At 37.2% G+C, this 18,233-nt stretch overlaps 1 protein-coding gene across 1 annotated transcript in view; it reads left to right on the top strand.

Moving 5' to 3' along the window:
- Positions 1-547: 547 nt before the first annotated feature.
- Positions 548-18,233, top strand: part of LOC135200807 (ATP-dependent RNA helicase SUV3 homolog, mitochondrial-like) — a 45,630-nt gene continuing 27,944 nt past the window's right edge. The window contains exons 1-12 of the mRNA XM_064229466.1: positions 548-756; positions 6,082-6,202; positions 8,763-8,895; positions 9,958-10,058; positions 10,307-10,428; positions 11,040-11,208; positions 11,553-11,664; positions 11,925-12,094; positions 13,714-13,882; positions 14,610-14,715; positions 16,126-16,267; positions 16,510-16,668. Of these exons, the coding sequence (XP_064085536.1) occupies positions 590-756; positions 6,082-6,202; positions 8,763-8,895; positions 9,958-10,058; positions 10,307-10,428; positions 11,040-11,208; positions 11,553-11,664; positions 11,925-12,094; positions 13,714-13,882; positions 14,610-14,715; positions 16,126-16,267; positions 16,510-16,668 (1,671 nt within the window). The 5' untranslated portion in view covers positions 548-589. The remainder of the gene's footprint in view (positions 757-6,081; positions 6,203-8,762; positions 8,896-9,957; positions 10,059-10,306; positions 10,429-11,039; positions 11,209-11,552; positions 11,665-11,924; positions 12,095-13,713; positions 13,883-14,609; positions 14,716-16,125; positions 16,268-16,509; positions 16,669-18,233) is intronic.

The raw sequence follows: 18,233 nt of genomic DNA, 5'->3' as shown, positions 1-18,233 counted from the left end.
ACACACAAAAACACACATATAAAACATACATTGCTGTTGAAGTTAAAATAACACTAATGTAAAAATAATAATAAATAAGGCAAAATAGATATTGCCCGATAGCCTATAGAAAACCATTATGTCGAATGAGTTCGTGATTGAAAATGTTATTCTCAGTCTATGGAAATACAGCATAAAATAAAATGTGTATTATCTAAAAACAAAAGATACATTAATGTGCATTGTATGATATCTAAATATAACAACAAAGATTACTGAAGCAACCAAGAGAATGTACAGAAAAGGGAATGTAATCCTCTGATAAGAAAGATCTGAGAACTGAGGGTAAATATCCTCTGTAGGGGGAAGGGGAATGATACCGGGACAAGAAAAAAGTTTGTATGAAACTGCAAAGAAAGGGAGGTGGAACGACTGAGAAAAGGAAGAACTGAAACTAAAAGCAATGAGCTGTAACAGCTTTCCAAGGAAGAAAGCTTCGATTAGGGATGGGCTGTTACATATCCCAAATAGTTAGGCGGATATGACGTTCGGTGTTTACTACAAATACTACTACTACTACTACTTCTATTATTGCGGACAAATCCGAGCAATGTGGAAGAACCCTGTTAACTTGTCCAGAAGTTTGCTGTGCATTGAAAACAGGTGTGCGGCAAATTCACAAACAGTACGAGGATTAGCATCCGGAATATTTAACCATGATGACAAATTTCTCCCTGATCGTCAAATCCTCAGCAGGAAGCAAGGAACAAGGCCACTGTAAGTTGTTATCTACACGAAACCTATGATTAGGCTAGCTAGCCTAGTAGTATTAGCACTACTAGGTAGTAGTACCTAGGTAATTTAGCCTAGATTATCTTTTATTTATTTCTAACTGGTTTTGTTGGTGTCAATCACAGAAATATATAATTTTTATTTAGGCTACTCTTATATTCAGCAATTAGGCTACCTAGGCTAGGTAGTATGAGGGACCCCTTTGGCAAACAGGGTTTTCAGCAAAATCGATAAAAAAAATTCATCAGCCAGAAAAGTAGGAAGTGAGTAGTATAGGTATATACTACTAGTAGGTAGTACTACCTAGCTAGTACCTCCTAGCTATATTAACTAGGGGTAAACCCCGCAAATAAGGCAGTCACCTGTCCTGATTGGCAACTGGCGGGAATCAGGCCGCGCAACTAAAGTAAAGTTTTACTCTTATTATGGTATCCGTTTCATTAGCTAGTGGATACTAGGCTAGTTTTAGCAGTAGCTAATTGGAACTCATTGTGTACCTAGGTAAATCCTACAATTTTGGGGATTGCAGTGGGAAGGTGAGGTTTTTGGGATTACTAGTATATTAGGCTAGATAAACAGGTACATAGCTACCTACTAATCCTATTTAGCCTCCTTAAGTACTTCTCATTTGGGTTAGGGTAAGTTTATGTAGGTTTGGTTTACTTTGCTAGATTACAACCTTATTATACTAGGTAGGTATTCATTTGCAGCACCTTAGGTTAGGTAAGTAGGGGGTCAAGTGCTAGGTATGGATACAGTCCCCAAGGCGAAGTAAAGTAGGGGTCTAAGGGCTAGGTAATGACAGAGCATGAAGCTCACCCCTGCTAGTTAAGGAGCCTGCCCCCTTGGTTATGAAATGGCTACATGGATGGATTAACTTAACTTAATCCATCCATGTAGCCATTTCATTTTTTCATTTGTTTTGTGTTCTCTTCCACTCAAAAATTCCCTTGTTCCTAAGGTCCTGTATTATTTATGAAAGTACTTATTTGCTAATAAAACAAATATGAGAAAGGTAAAATTACAGTTTTGACCATTATAGGAAAACTGGAATAAAAAATATATTTGTTGCATCAGAAATAGTGTAGTTCCAACAGATATAATGTTTCTTTTGACCGCAAACCATCCAATTTAGAGATTTACTATGTAATTGGAGTTAAAACAACGAGTTTTTCCAGAAAAATCTGTGTTTGTTTCCATGTTTTCATTGTTTTTGTCTCATGTTGTAATGAACAGTTGTAAAAGCACAGATTGGGGTAGGATCACAAGCTTAAAAAAAACAAGCTGGCAAATCCCCCCCACATAAACTTAATCACTCCAGCTGCCCAACTCACCCTCAGTCACACTTTCTTCTTCACACTACGGAATATGCAGGACAATTGACCTACCTACACACAGAAAAAAAAAAAAAACACAAGAAACAAAAAACTCAAAACACATGTACTTACCCAACCACTCTATATACTCCGGGCTATCTTGTGCTGTCTGCCGGTCGAGGTTCACAGAGATATCAACCACAACAAAAGACCACAACTCAACAACAACACAACAACAACCAGGGAACACAACCACAATTCAACAACACAACAATCAAGGACCACAACAACACAACAACCAAGAAACACAACCACAACTCAACAACACAACAACAAAAAAGGAACACAATCATAACCCAAGACCACTGCACAACCAATCACCAACATCACAAAAGGCATCACACTAACAACACGAAACTTAACAATAACCAAAAACAAATCAACAAAACACAACTCAAACGAATCTCAATGCATCACCAGATTGCTGCCCACACTATTGTCTATCACCAGCTCTCACCAAAGACTGACCAAAAACAGTCACTCAAAACACAGAACTCTAACAACAACAGCACCAACAGACAACCCAGAACTCTCCAACAGCCAATCCAATCACTAACCATCCAACCACCAAATTCTCTCTCTCTCTCTCTCTCTCTCTCTCTCTCTCTCTCTCTCTCTCTCTCTCTCACACACACACACACACACACACACACACCCAAAGACGTTGTCAAATGGAACTCCATAACTCCTCCATAAGATTTCTGTTTAGAAAGACCCTACATAATCCCAACAATTATGGGGGACACCAGGTGGGAACCGGGATTTTGGGTGGGGTAAAATGATATTTCCAATAAAAAAATGTTTTTTTTATGTTGGATAACAAATCCTTATAGCAGTTAAGTATACTAAAGACCTTAATCTTTCGTCACAAACCCTAAACCTATCCTTAAACTAAACCAGGTAACCTAACAAACCCCCCTAACCTAACCTAGAAGGCCCCCAGTCACAGACCCTAGACCTACCTAAACCTATCCCTAAACTAAACCAGGTAACCTAACAAACCCCTAACCTAACCTAGAAGACACTGGTCACAGACCCTAGACCTATCCCAATCACCTGAACACCAGCTAACCTAACCATCCCACCTAACCTATCCTAAAACCCATGTCCTACCTAGCTCCTTCCTTACCTACCGCGGGGGAGGGGGGGGTGTCACTTTGCCCCTCCCCCCCTGCGATCCCCCCTTTACCCCGGGCTAAATTTAAATATATATTTTGCTAAGTCACTTCATACCTTAAATGGAACCTGACGATGAAGACGTGGAAGGTTGTGGTTGAGCCTCTTGTGAATGATCTATGCCTACGGGAACATGTTGTGCCTCAGATTGTGGAGGATACAATTGGCTGGCTGTAATGAAAAAATGATGGAGCAGCTCCTCCTTGGCGCATTTGTGTATAAAAATAAATCGTGATAAATACTGGCTGAAGTATTCACAACAGTTACCAGGCCATTGTATCCACTCCTTTTGCTCCTGCCAAATACGGTCAATATTTTGCATATGGGTGTCGGGGTTTGAAGGATCCACAAAATTTTCTGTATGGTTAACAGTACGGTGATCGTATCCGAGAGACTGCAGACAGTTATGAGCCCCCACTTATCACTAAAAACAATGCTGCCCCCTTTAATGTACTTCTGATAAAGGGATGAGGGTAGCTGCATCATGCTTCCATGGTAATGGGTCGATTAAAGGCACAATAAATATTTTCTTGGACTGCCTCTCAATACCCCCGAGCACCCATATGTCACTCAGAGGCCTTCCACTGTCATACTTACGTTTTCCAAAATGAGATTTGTCAATCTCAACGAAGACACCATCACCACCAATAGCCTCTTGATTATCAAAAGCATATGCAGTCACTTCTGAACAAAAGTTTCACTGGTCTACACTAGTAGAGGGAGATATACTAAGCCCCTTAATAACAAAATGGTGGTCTCAACACTTATGCAACCAGTGATTAACAAATAAATTAACTTCCACGGGGGAAGGTGGGACCCGTGAAGAAAGGTTCCCTTACAGTCACTAACACTATAATTACACAAACCTCTTTTACTCGTTTTAGGTATTTTTACTGATTTTGTATAGTAACACAAATGCCTATCCTCACGGAAAAGTAAAGGTGAATCACATTTAGCACACTTAACACTTATGGGTAATATTGAATGCTCTTGAAGAAACCTACTCACAACCTCCTGAGTACCATGAAATCGAGCAATCACCTCAAAATAAGAATAGCGACATAAATTGCACACCTGCACCGGAGGATCCATGACAGCTAAGTAACGAGACTGCTGAACCTATAGAGACCAGTAGGTTTCAAAATCGCAGGTGATTGGATATAATGAAAAATGCATCCAATCAGAGTTCAGTATTTTCATTGTACCTATAGTTTTAAAGCGAAAACAAACGACAATCAGGTGTTTCTCCCGCAATGAAATAGGAAAAAACAAAATACTATTGGTTACAATGGTATATTGCATGAAAAACAGATCCTTAGGATAAGAATAAGAGAAAAAATGAATCGTCCAGTATTTCCGCAAGCCTTTCCTTACGATAGTTTCTACAAAAAATTTCTTAAGAATGGGGCCAGAAATGAATGATAATTTGATTATGTGTGAACATTGTCATAGACGAAAAAAAATTATAAGGGGGAAAAAAATAGCCAAGGATAACCCTTTTAAAAAAAAAAACTGTAATTTCATTGGAAGAGTGACATTACTAGCAGGAAGCCAATAATAACTCTTGAAAAGATCCCTGTATTTTGATTGGAGGAACGACATTAGTGGGAGGAGGAAATGCGCATTTAGGAAAATATTGTCACATTACGCAATGGGGAGGAGCCAAGAAAGATGAAAACAGATATACAAACTAACAAGAGCTACCACGTGTACCCATAGAAAGATATACACTGAACTTAGAAAAGGTCAAGACTTACAATACCTCAAATATTTTTTTTCTGTAAGTATGCATTAGCGACAGTAATTTATTGAGAAGAAGTGTTTTGCTATCACGTGCTTTACTCGGGAAAAATATTGATATAATAGATTTCCCATAAGGTTGTAACTGTAATAATACCATGAGAAATTTTAAAAGCATAGTACATTAAAACTTAGGAATATGATATTTTTTATTCCAAAATGTGTTAATCATTAAAGTGCAAATTTATCAATATTGTAGCAATTATATTTACAAGGATGCATTCTAAGCTAGTTAGGGAGCTGGGTCTGTATCTGGATCGATGGCCTTTGCTTCTGTGGATCTTTGCCCACAATCTAACATAATCTTGAGCTCCATAATTCAAAGGCAGTGATTCTGGCTAACCTAACCTGGTCTAAGTTGCTGTCACCGTCCCCCTCCCAACAGACATTAAAGGCTATACCTACTATTGCATAAATACTTACCCTCTACATTGTCAGGATTTAATATATTTCTTACTTTAATTCCAGATGTTCATCTGTATCTTTTCCCACTTCTATGTGGGGTTGATGTTTCTGACAGCTTTCCCCCACCTGGCTCAGTCATACACACTGTCCTCAGACAATCGTTTGTCTGAGGACTTCTTTAACAATATCCATCCACTTTTGCTTCGGCCTATCCATCCACTTTTGCTTCGGCCTTCCTCTCGCTCTCCCACCAGGCACCTCCATTTGCATCGCTCTCCTCCTTGCACGTCTCATCCCTTCTCATCACATGACCATACCACTTCAGTATTCTTCCTGGGCCTTCTTTGATAGTTCTACAACTTTAGAAGCACCTCTTATTCTTTCATTCTCGATCCTGCACATTTTTGTCACTCCCCACATCCATTTAGGCATTTTCATCTCTACCGCATTTAAGAATTATGTATTGTGTTAGTTTTATTAAGTAAGAGAAGTATATTGAAGCTATGGTAAAGGAATGATGATTTTTTGAAAGATTTTTCTTGTTTATTTACAGATTGGCATTGTCCAGCAATGTAAAGAAAATTAATCCTTCATTCCACTGTATCAATAGATGTAAACATAACAAATCTGGCAGAGATGATATATCGCATCTATTTATTCCCGTCCCAGTCAAGGTATTCAAGTTTTCTGTATATGAATAGTAGAAATTGTTATTTTAAGTGATTGGTTATTTACTGGCATTGAACTGGAGCTGAGGATTCATGTAACTTTGGATTACTTTTCATCAAGCTTTTTAAACATTGGACTGATCTCAGACTATTTATAACAACTACTTCTCAACGTGGGGCTTGCTATGTAATTTTGATGCCATTTTTGTGATCTTGTAGTTATATGAGAAAGGTGCATCTGAGTTCCCCCTCATGTTAAAAGATTATAGTGATTGATTTTGTTTTTAACAGTTCTGAAGAAGTTTCACAATAGAAGTTTGAACTTGTTACTAAATCACTGTGGTACAATACTTTTAGTCGAGTAGTCAAGGATAGGAAGTCAAATGCTTTTTCTTGAAATTAAATTACTTTATACTGAAGTGCATGCTAATTCTTCAGGCAAATGCAATTACTGTTACTGACAGATTTTGGTTTTAAATGTTAATTTGTATGTGGAATTAATGGTAAGTTATTTAAAGATTCAGCTGAAGATGCTGTTATTACAAGGTGTATGGAATTTAATCCAAGTTGTTTTTTCATCAAGAATTATTTTTGCGTAATATAAACCTTTACCTTTTATGTGGGAGTATTCTTCAGACTAAACTGGAATAATTTGTTGCCACTAGGTAACAAGGCAATTAAATGGTGAATTCCTTCAAACCCTCCAGCAGAATGAAGGCAACTGTGTCCAAGCCTTCAGGGCTGGCCACACCTTTTGTGTTTGGTGTTCGGAGGGTCCATCCTCTGGAAAAATTGAGACAAGGAACCTCAGCTTCTTCCTCTAGAAAGGGCAAGGAGCCACCGTAGCTCTTTCCCCCCCTCCCCAGTTAAAAGGTAAGGAGACACTGAGGGTAGCATTCCCCTCTCCATCTTGAAAGAGTAGGGGGATGCCTTTCATTCAATTGTGGCAGACAGGGCAGCATGGTCTCCGTTGAGTTCGTTATGAGAAGGTAACATCATGATTTCTGTGGATCTGGAGTACTTACACTTTAACTGCAAATGGATAGATTACCAGTTCAAAGCTTTGCTTCCCTGGCGACAGCCCTGCAGGTGTCAAGACAAGTGTTAACTTTGATGTCCGATTGTCCCCAATTCACAAGTTATATACTTGCAGTATTATGTGGATGAATGGCTAGTTCTGGCACCCTTGGAGATGCAATTGCTCTGAAACAGAGATCACCTTCCCCTGTTTTTTCATGACCTGGGGATTGTGAAACTGGGAGAAGCCAGAAGTCAAACTAAAGCAACAGGGGCATTAACCATATGGCCCTGGATACCTTCTCCTGGGGACCAGTTGTGCCTACACAACAGGTTGTGGAGTCACCCAGTTCCTTTTGGACAGAAAATCATCTTGCTAAAGGTACTTACTGGGCATAAAACTGGGGTTGAATGATAGTGACTGGGTTCTCTTCGTTCATTTTTTCCTCACTCAGCAAGGCTGCATCTTGGGTTGAGTACAGCACATGCTAGATTGGGAGCAGGTGCTGGTAAGCTGCACAATCAACCACAAGCTCACCATTGTTGAGCTTCAGCTTATAAGATGCGAGCCTTTCGACTCTTAAATAAGGTTGGGTGAGTTAGAACTTTACTATAATCTGAGGACTTTAGTTCTATTGATGAGATTTCAGCTGCCTTCAAACTTGTGTTATCTCTTGTTAAAAAGTATATTTTAGTTTAACCAGACCACTGAGCTGATTAACAGCTCTCCTAGGGCTGGCCCAAAAAATTAGATTTTTATTTACATGGTTAGGAACCAATTTGTTACTTAGCAACAGGACCTAAAGCTCATTATGGGATCCTAACCTAACTGCATTATATCAAGAAATGAATTTCTAATCGCCAGAAATAAATTCCTTTGATTCCACATTGGCAGCAGGCAGGAGTGAACTTGGGCTACAAGATTGTATTGTTCACATTTGGTTCTCCAAGGTTTTCCTAGAAACAGAAGATTTCAGACATCTCACTCAGGCTCAGGGCCCTATCACTCTGTCATCCAAGTGCCAGACTGAATAGGAGGTCTCAAGAGTCAACACTCGACTGCTTACTATTGTGACTGGAAACATGACATTTCTGGGTGGAGATTTAACTTGCCAATCAGTTGAGAATTGACTTTCCATCTAAGGAATGAGTCCTTCATAAAAGACTGTGGTTTGTATTCCAACAGGAGTAAATCAGTTTTTGAAATTAACTATTTTTCATAGATACTGTATACAAACCAGAGCCTCTTAGTACAATCCCATCTCATCCACCCTGCCTCTTCCTTGATCGTGAAGGGGAAAAGGGTCCATGATATTAGGTGAGTCAGGGATTTCCCCTACTAACCCTACCACCAGTTGACTACCCTGTTACCAAGTTTCAACAACCAGTTCTAGTTTTTGCTGAAAGATACTCTTACGTGAATGGCTCTGGTTTATATATACTTAGGAAAAATACAAATTTTGAAATTTTTTTTTTTTCTTCCAATACTATAAATTTTTAAAATCATATTTCGTGTAGTGTTTACTAATTCTTCAGCTTTTTGGAATAGGCGAGATCTGATGAAATCAATGTTGGAGCAGAGATTACTGGGCCCCTACAAAAAGAAGATATTCTGAGAGTCTTGAACCGTTTCTACAGCAATGAAGATATCAGAGAACTGGCTCGTGAGCATGGGTTAGATAGTAAGTTCTATTAAGTCTTTGTTGCTTGGGAAGAGTACGGTTGCTATACATATAATAATTTAGTGCAGAAGGATTTAGGTTTGGTTAGTCAGTCAGAAATTAAAAGCTGCTTGTTTAATGATGTAAGTAATTAAGGTTCTTATCAGTACTTCATTCCCTTGTACATTGATGGAAAGCACATGTTGCTTCCTAAAACAATCGATGATCACTGCTAGGAAGCATATGTACAAGGTAGTAACAATGTTGAGCAGATATTTAACTATTAATTTTTGTATATAGTAAATGTAGTAGCATAAGTATAGGCTACAGGGACTGAGTGTTCTTTTTCATCTATTGGGATGAATTGTTCATATATGAACATCATGCTTACTCTTTATTCATTATCATATTGAAATACCCAATTGATACTTAGTCATAATGAACAAGTATATATAATGACAAGGAGTTGACTACTAATATAGTACCAGTAATATATAGATATCATGGGTAAAATTACCCATCAGGAAGTCTTTTATATTCTAGGAGTACAGTACTGATATGTGTATCTTAAAGTTACTAAAGCCAAATTTATCGAGTTGTGGTGCTCAACAGATATACAGTCGCCCCCTTGTATTCCCAGGGGAGGTGTACCACAACTCCCTGCCAATTGCTAAAATCCGTGAATACTTGACACCCCTTTAGAAACGCTTATAAGTAACTGCCTATTCGATTGTTCAAACACCAAAAAACCGCTCAAAAAACACTTATACCTGAGTATTATAATAGTTTTATCATAAAAAATGCATTTAGTTGGGAAAAGGATATGAAAATACAGTAATAGTGAATATTTCTCTATGAAAAATACTGCGAATAGACTTAATTTTCCACAAATGTGTATATATGTTCCATAGAAAAATCCACAAATCAGTGAGCCTGCAAATTCAGAAACAGAATAGGGTGGGTAGAAGACTGTATTGCAACACTTCTATGCTTTGTTAGTACAGAATGCAGTTACTAGCTTTTAGATAAAGTTCCTTATAGCAAATAATGTCCTCTGTTTTGATTTTAAATTTTTCATTGCAGATTACCTGTATCAGCAGACTTTTATCAGCTTTCGGAAATTTTGTGTTGAATCGGAATCGTTACCTGTTGATTTGCATATAATAATAAGTGACATCATACAGGTAAGGGGTCTTAATTGTTTTTTTTTTTTATATTTTAGTCAATAGAAGTGTGTTTCTTTTCAATTTTTATTTTCTAAGCTTGAGAGTTGATGATAGGTATTATTACTGTAGTTATTACGGTAGGTTTCATTGTTTTCAGTAAAAAATTGTATTTTAGAGTTGAAGCTAGTTTCACTTAGGCCCAATTTATTTTATTCTTTCATATGATTTTATTCTGTCATATAATTTTATATCTTGTATTATTGCAGGGTGCTGCTCACATTCATGATATATATCCCCAGTTTAGAAAACATGCACTGAAAACTTTTCCTCACTTGAATTGCATTGATGAGCTTTGCAAAATATCCGACCTTTCAACTCCTCCCAACTGGTAAGAGATTTTATATATTACAGTTTATGTAGCTGTTGATAAAACCTTATTATTATCTATATCTCTACAAACAAGTATGACATCATATATTAGTTTTGTGTAAAAAATTTTGTAGTTTTAGACAGCATCAGGTTAATGGTCATGTTTATATGACAAGAAGAACCTCTAAAAAGACACTGTACCATTAATACTTGGGACTTGATGGCACATTGAATGATGAAACACTAGTATTACTAGTATGTATATGTATTTATTGAAATTATCTGTGATGTTTCTTAAGGTTGAACATTAATTATGTTAGAATTTAAAAAATTCCCTATATCTATCTGGTCAGTCACTTGTAAATGATAAGCACACTTTTAAAATAGAAACTCCATATAATTAAGAAATATATCAAGTTTGGTCAAATGATTCTTTGTAATTGTAGTGATTCTTTGTAATTGGAATTGTAGTGATAATTGAAGCTTTTTATGTTTTTATATTTTTATATTTTAGATGTAATTGTGAGTGTATTTGTGTGTGCTTTGGTTAGTTATATTTATAGGTGGAAAATAGTGCTAATTGTTACAAATTACTATTTTTATGACTTAATGCATGTTCCTATTCAACAGGTACCCAGAAGCTCGTGCTTTAAATAGGAAGATCATTTTTCATGCAGGGCCAACAAATAGTGGTAAAACATACCATGCCATGCAGCAGTTTTTGTGTGCCGACTCTGGTGTTTATTGTGGACCTCTCAAACTTTTAGCCACAGAAGTTTTCCACAAAAGCAATGAGAAGGTATGGTAAAAATTTTATTTGTATTGTACACACACTCCATGTAGAAATTGCTGTTAAATATCTTTTATCATCTTTGGTTTTACATTGAAATATATTATTTTGTTGTTATTGTTTTTTGCTTGTACTGTGTACTTTTCCATAGTTCTATAAGACTAAGTACGTATTGCTAAGATGTGGTGATTAATTATTTGATAGCTTTTTATAATCAAAATAGGAAATTTGTTGCATAATGTTGTTTCCTTAGTCAACTGTAAATCAGAATATTCCTCCATTATGGCCAATGGCAGAGACTGATCTGTTATAGTGGTAATATAGTATAGATATGAACATGTTTTCCTTGATAGGGTACACCTTGTGACCTGGTAACTGGAGAAGAACGAAGATTTGGCTATACAGATGGCTCAGCTGCAAACCATGTTGCTTGTACTGTAGAAATGGCCTCTGTAAATACTGTATGTAAGTGTATTACAGTACTCTTCTGTACTTACTGATTTTGTTACAAACATGTTAGCGCATAGTTTGGTATTCTTTTGAAAATCTGATAAATTCTTTGAATGTTACAGTAAAAAATGATATGACATGCACTTGCTTTTTATTATTAAAAGACTTTTTAGTATGATAAACAGGAAAATTACCTATGAGAAAGAAAAAATTCATTTAGATTCATTTTGATAAATAATTTACAAAACTTCAGTTAAGTAATTTTCTGTGATCAGATGATGTCGCTGTCATTGATGAAATACAAATGGTAAGAGATCCTCAGAGGGGCTGGGCTTGGACAAGAGCATTTCTCGGTCTCTGCGCCCGGGAAGTTCATATTTGTGGCGAGGAATGTGCAATTGATATAATCAGAGAATTGGCATTGGCCGCCGGAGAAGAAGTAGAGGTAAGTTAAAATATTATCCCTTTACGGCTTTCCTGATTATAAGAGTGAGCATTAGTTTCCAGGTAGTATAGCATTAGTGATGCTTCAGCAAGCATTAGTAGAAAGCGTTAGTGATGCTTCAGCAAGCATAAGTAGAAAGCGTTAGTGATGCTTCAGCAAGCATAATACATAAGTTCAAAGACAGTCAAATGACATCCACCCAATCAGTTACCACTGTAAGGTGTGTCAAATATTAAGTATATATCTTAGTTTTACCAGACCACTGAGCTGATTAACAGCTCTCCTAGGGCTGGCCCGAAGGATTAGATATTTTTACGTGGCTAGGAACCAATTGGTCACCTAGCAACGGGACCTACAGCTTATTGTGGGATCCAAACCATATTATATCGAGAAATGAATTTCTATCACCAGAAATAAATTCCTCTGGTTCCACTTTGGCTGAGCCAAGAATCGAACTTCGGACCACCGGATTGGTAGCCGAATGCGAAATCCACTCGTCCAACAAGAAACGTCGTCAGATATTGTAAAAGTTAAGTATATCTTAGTTTAACCAGACCACTGAGCTGATTAATAGCTCTCCTAGGATTGGCCCGAAGGATTAGATATTTTTACGTGGCTAGGAAGAAATTGGTCACCTAGCAGCGGGACCTACAGTTTATTGTGGGATCCAAACTACACTATATATCAAGAAATGAATTTCTATCTCCAGAAATAAATTCCTCTGTTTCCGCGTTGGCAGAGCAGGGAATCGAACTTCAGACTACCGGATTGGCAGCCGAGCTTGAAAGCCACTCGTCCAGCGTTGAACTCATCAGATATTGTAAAAAATTGGATAGTGAATATGGATGGATAAGGCTTTTATTGTTTGTTAGGAAGACTGAATGTTTTACTATTTGTCCCTGTACTGTATTTCACTTCAGCACAATCTCCAGTGACCTAGAATGAGATGTTATGCATCACATCATCAATCTCATGCTAACCAGGGTGTCCTGCATCTTTACACCCAGAATTCACAAGGCTAGACCTCAGAGGTCCAAGATTTTTGAAGTTGCTATAATTTTAGCCACTGTTTTCTGCCTTCTCTTGACACTCTTCATTACCAAGCAGTGGGCCAGTGAATGACTTACACCACTTTTCCAGTATTGGCAGTCTCCATCTTTTACCTATTTCCTAGGAGACGATCCGTGTCTGCAGTTAAGGCTTCAAGACATTGTTTTTATCAAGTATTGAAGCTTTGGCTTGTAGGAGACTCTTCCTTAAGGGACATCCCAGTCTTAAGATGTTATATCCATTGTCTCTTTAGAATTGGGTCTTTTGCTCCTGATTTTGTAGCCATGAGCCAGGTGTCTGCTCTCGGCTTCAGGAATTTTGCTGCCGTACATAGTTTATTGGAAAAGTGAGGAAGGTGCTTGAGATGTAACTGAGGATCCAAGTAACTTATGTGTTGTGAACTATCTCCTGTATTACAGACAAAAGATGTGGATCTAAGCACTTTCAGGACATGAAAATGGTCATATCATTAATGGGGTTTTATGAAAAAAAAACTTGCTATAAACATAGTAGTCTAGTTAAGAAGGAAGTGTTGGAAGGGATTTTTGTATGGCCCTGTATATTTTCAGGTTAGACGTTATAAGAGGCTGACTCCCCTAAGTATTGAAAATTCTGGACTGCAAAACCTAGATAATGTTCATCCTGGTGACTGCATAGTATGTTTTAGCAAGAGAGATATCCATTATGTTTCGAGGGAAATTGAAAGAAGAGGTCATGAGGTAGCTGTTATTTATGGAGGTATAGTAGATGCAGCCTTGTTTGAATATAGATTTAAATTAGTAGTTTACGTACTTACTAATTCTGAGTATTGAATTTTTGAATCTGTGAACCTTGCAATTTGATTTTGTATTCTTTTAGTTACCATTAGCAAACATAGGTGTTATCTCTTTAGTAATTTCATTGGAAAATTATTTTTTTAAATTTGTTTATTTTCATTCTGTCTGACTCTTCATGCTCGACCTTCCTAAACTTGTACTGCGTAAATAACACTAATATTTCTCTTTTGAGTCTAAAAACTTAAAATATGAGATTGTACTGCCAACTGCATCATTAGATCTCTAGTTATAAACCCTTTGGAAAATAGCTACAACAGTTATTGTTAGGATTCCTGTATTTGAGCAGATTTATTAATTAATTAATGACTGTCAAGTGTAACTAAGCTTTTGACTTAAATATTTAGTGTTCATTAGTCAAGTTTATTTTTGGTATTTTTAAAATGCTATTAAAGATGTTTCACGATAAATGTTTAAAAATTGCACGTAAAGACACGCTCTTAAATAGATCATGGGTTAAATATATTTTGATTACAAGTAAATTACAAAGCATAGGATATTTTTTTTTATTGAGTTGCCTTTTCTAGAACAATTGGCTTTTAGTTTTACATACATGCATGGGGAGTCTCAGGCAGGAAACTAGACTTAAACCTTTGTTATGAAGATAATTGTTTAAATTGTTTTGTTTACAGGTTTGCCTCCTGGAACCAAATTGGCTCAAGCTTACAAATTTAACGACCCAAATCACTCCTGTAAAGTCTTAGTAGCAACAGATGCCATAGGAATGGGCCTTAATCTGTAAGTAAACTATAGAATGTGTTTTGTAATTTTCCAACCTTCAACCTTCAGGAATGTTGCTTTACTTCCTACAGTCTCTTGTGTATAGTGTACTTGAGAGAAAACTAGGTATTTGCTTTTATTGCCTTTGATCTCATGGTGTCTAACTGCTTGCATTTTTTCCTTCTCTGGTCTTTCCTCTGTATTTGGGAACAAATATTTTTGCCTAGCCTTATGAGAATAGATTACATTATTATTGTTATTACTGTAATTGTTAATAAATTAATTATGAGATGATGATGATGATGTTAGTTTATTTTTGAGTCTGCCAAGTCACATTTCTAGACTAAAATAGCTTGTCTGAAGAATTGTTTTGAAGCTGGTTGCAAAAATTCGAACAAAGCAACATTAAATTAGTATAAGAGCCAAGTAGTGAGAAATCAAATTTAAGTCATAAATAAGTGGTAATGATATTACTCCTGAATTCTAGTTAGGAGTATTGTCAAATATGTTAAATGTAGACAAACTTTTTGTAGAAGTATTGATTTTTGGGTAGTTTCCAATAAAATTTCAGGTTTCCTTCCAAGTAATGTAAAGGTCCATACTCTTTTTTCAGGATCTTCATACTTTCCTTTAGTTATAGTATTTACCATATTAATTATAAAGTTGTTAGTTTGAAGAAACCATGGAATTGCATCTTGGATATGGTAATATAAAGGCACCAGTATGGTTGTTCTGATTTGCAATATCCTTATCTAGTTTTATCTCATTGTTTTGATTGTTGTTTTTGCATTTTCCATAACTGAAGTGTGGTAGAAGTAGTAAGGACATATATTTAGTGACAGGAACTTAAATTAAGATTTCAACAGATTGAAATGTTTGGCTATCTGATCAGGAGGAAGGAACAGTCCTTTAGCAGAGTAGTAATATGGTTAACAAGCATAGCCCAGAAAATAATGTAGAAAGTGTTAAGATGAGCATGTAGAGCAAATAGGAATTTCAGTAGTTTCTGAGATGGAAGTGAAAGCCATTAGTACTCATTGAGACTCCTAACCACTTTAAAGGGAAAACCTCATGCAAAATCATTCATGGTGTTAGTAATGACTTTAGTTAGGCTTATGATATTACTTCAGAAACTTATGTTATACAGTTTTTTTATTTTTTTTTTAATTTTAACCTTATGGTGGTGCATTTGTAATGTGTGTTACCGTGGTGTTGATGGAAAGAACTTTTATGAGGGTCGTATCCCTTTGTACATAGCTGAGAATATATGGATGAACTTGAGAGTAAATGTCATTAACAGTGTTCCAGATTGTTTTGTTAACATGGGAGTTATGATATATACCTACTGTAGCATATAATCATTTTATGACTTTTTTACTAAACATCATAAAGTGATTCAGTTACCACTGTACTGGATTTTTCATTCAGGAGTATCCGTCGCATTGTATTTTATTCACTCATCAAACCCACAATAAATGAGAAGGGAGAGAAGGAAATGGAAACCATTAGCGTATCAGCAGCTTTGCAAATAGCTGGACGTGCAGGCCGCTATGGAACACAGTGGGAACATGTGAGTGTACTATAGTAGATTTTTATTGCAGTTTCTTAAAGTTTCCACAGGGAAGTTATTGTCCTTAAAAATGCTAATAAGCCGAGCAGTTTCTGAAAGTGAAGTCATTTGTATTTTAAGGTAATTTCCTTGTATGTAGACACAGGATTTATAATAGTGTTAGTATTTTGTATATAAAACTAATATAATTATCATTGTTTATTGTTACTTTTTAAGGTACCCATAGTAGTTGTTATTTACAGGGTTATGTTACAACCATGAAGTCTGAAGATCTACCAACTTTGAGGAGGCTTTTAGGAAATGTCCCACTGGATATTGAACACGCAGGACTCCATCCAACTGCTGATCAGATAGAGCTCTTTGCATATCATCTACCCAGCTACACACTCTCCAATCTCATGGTAATGCATAGTAACACGAAAATGACTGAAATGAGTGCTGAGTTTCAGTAGAACAACTGTCATGATTTAAAGAAATTGACGAGTTAAATGACACATTTAGCCTTTTCTAGCATTGTTAATAAAAGGTGCATATAACATCACTCGGTAATATATTCGAATGTGCTGGTACAACTGTATCTTCAGTCATCTGAAGATACTTGTATACGTGATGCTCAAGCTTACGTAAATTAATATACTTGTGCACCTATTGAACTCTAGATTCCAAAAATAATAATGAAGAAACAGTACTTGGTATTCCCCTTTCACCATACCTCTCCATCTAAAATTTTGTTCATTGTAACATTTTTCTAAGGTGCAGAAGAAATTTGTAATTTTATACTTTGCAGTTTAGAATTTCTGTAGGGTTGAAAGTAAATGATGTGGAAACCATTTACTAATGCCAGTTTCGGTTTCTTCCTCTAGTTTTGCTGATCAACATCAATAAAAACTTCATTTTTGTACATGAACTTCCCTGCCAGATATATACTTAGCTTAGGTCTCTGACGTCACGACAGAAAATTCAAAACTCGCGGCACACGCTACAGGTAGGTCAGGTGATCTACCTTACCCGCCGCTGGGAGGCGGGTGTAAGAACCAGTCCCCCTTTCTTGTCAGATTATTTTCTGTCGCCGGCTGGACAACACCTGTTGTTCAGTCCTTACGATAGTTAAAATTCGTTCTCGTTGCCGACGATTTGGATTTTGGTGAAGTACCCTTTGTTTGTTGGCTTGGCATACGCTTTTTGGACTGTTTTTTGGATTTTTCTTTTGGATTTCTCTTACAATATCTATAATCATGGATGATTCTGAAGTTAAGAAACCTAGTTTATTTAGGGTTTGTTCAGAGAAGGAATGTAAAGTTAGGCTTCCTAAAGCTGCATTAGATCCTCACTCGGTATGTGCGTCTTGTAGAGGGAATGAATGCTCTTTTATTAACCCTTGCAAAGAGTGTGAGAATTTGGATGAGGATGGTTGGAAGGCTCTTTCTTCTTATGTGAGAAAGTTAGAGAAGGATAGGGTGCGCAAGGCTTCTTCAAAGAGTTCTAGTAGATCGAGGGTGAGTGAAGTTGACGCTGAGAATCCTGTAGTAGAAGTAGTTCCTTCTCCAGTTTCAGCCCCTGCGCCCAGCTTTGAACCCGAAGATTCGTTTTCGGAAGTTGCTTCTGGGAGAGCCTCGATCAGGAGTAAGGAGAGCCTCGCTCGCTCTCGACAAGGTAAGAGTGATGATAGTGCAAGTGATCAGTGCAGTGCCCCTAGTGCAGTGGAGGGTGCGTCTGACTGGCTCACTAACGCTTCCAGGCCTAGACCTCTTCCAGACTCCCAGACCCAGTGGAGGAAGGAAAGTCGAAAGCCGCAGGAAGGTTAGGGAGAACCCCCACCGGTCAGGCGTCCCCTCGGCAGTTCCTGTTGCTCGTTCCCAGGCTGCCTTGGATCGAACCAAGAAGGAGTTATTGCGCCAGTGCTTCTCGTCATCGTCGTCGCCTTCTCCTCAGCGTAGATGGAGCGCCTCGGAGTCGTCTCGCCCTC

The sequence above is a fragment of the Macrobrachium nipponense genome, chromosome 27 (genome assembly GCF_015104395.2).
Source record: "Macrobrachium nipponense isolate FS-2020 chromosome 27, ASM1510439v2, whole genome shotgun sequence".
In the NCBI taxonomy this organism is placed as follows: Eukaryota; Metazoa; Arthropoda; class Malacostraca; order Decapoda; family Palaemonidae; genus Macrobrachium; species Macrobrachium nipponense.
The sequence above is the reverse complement of the archived record's forward strand: the minus strand, read 5'-3'. Positions and strand labels throughout refer to the sequence as shown.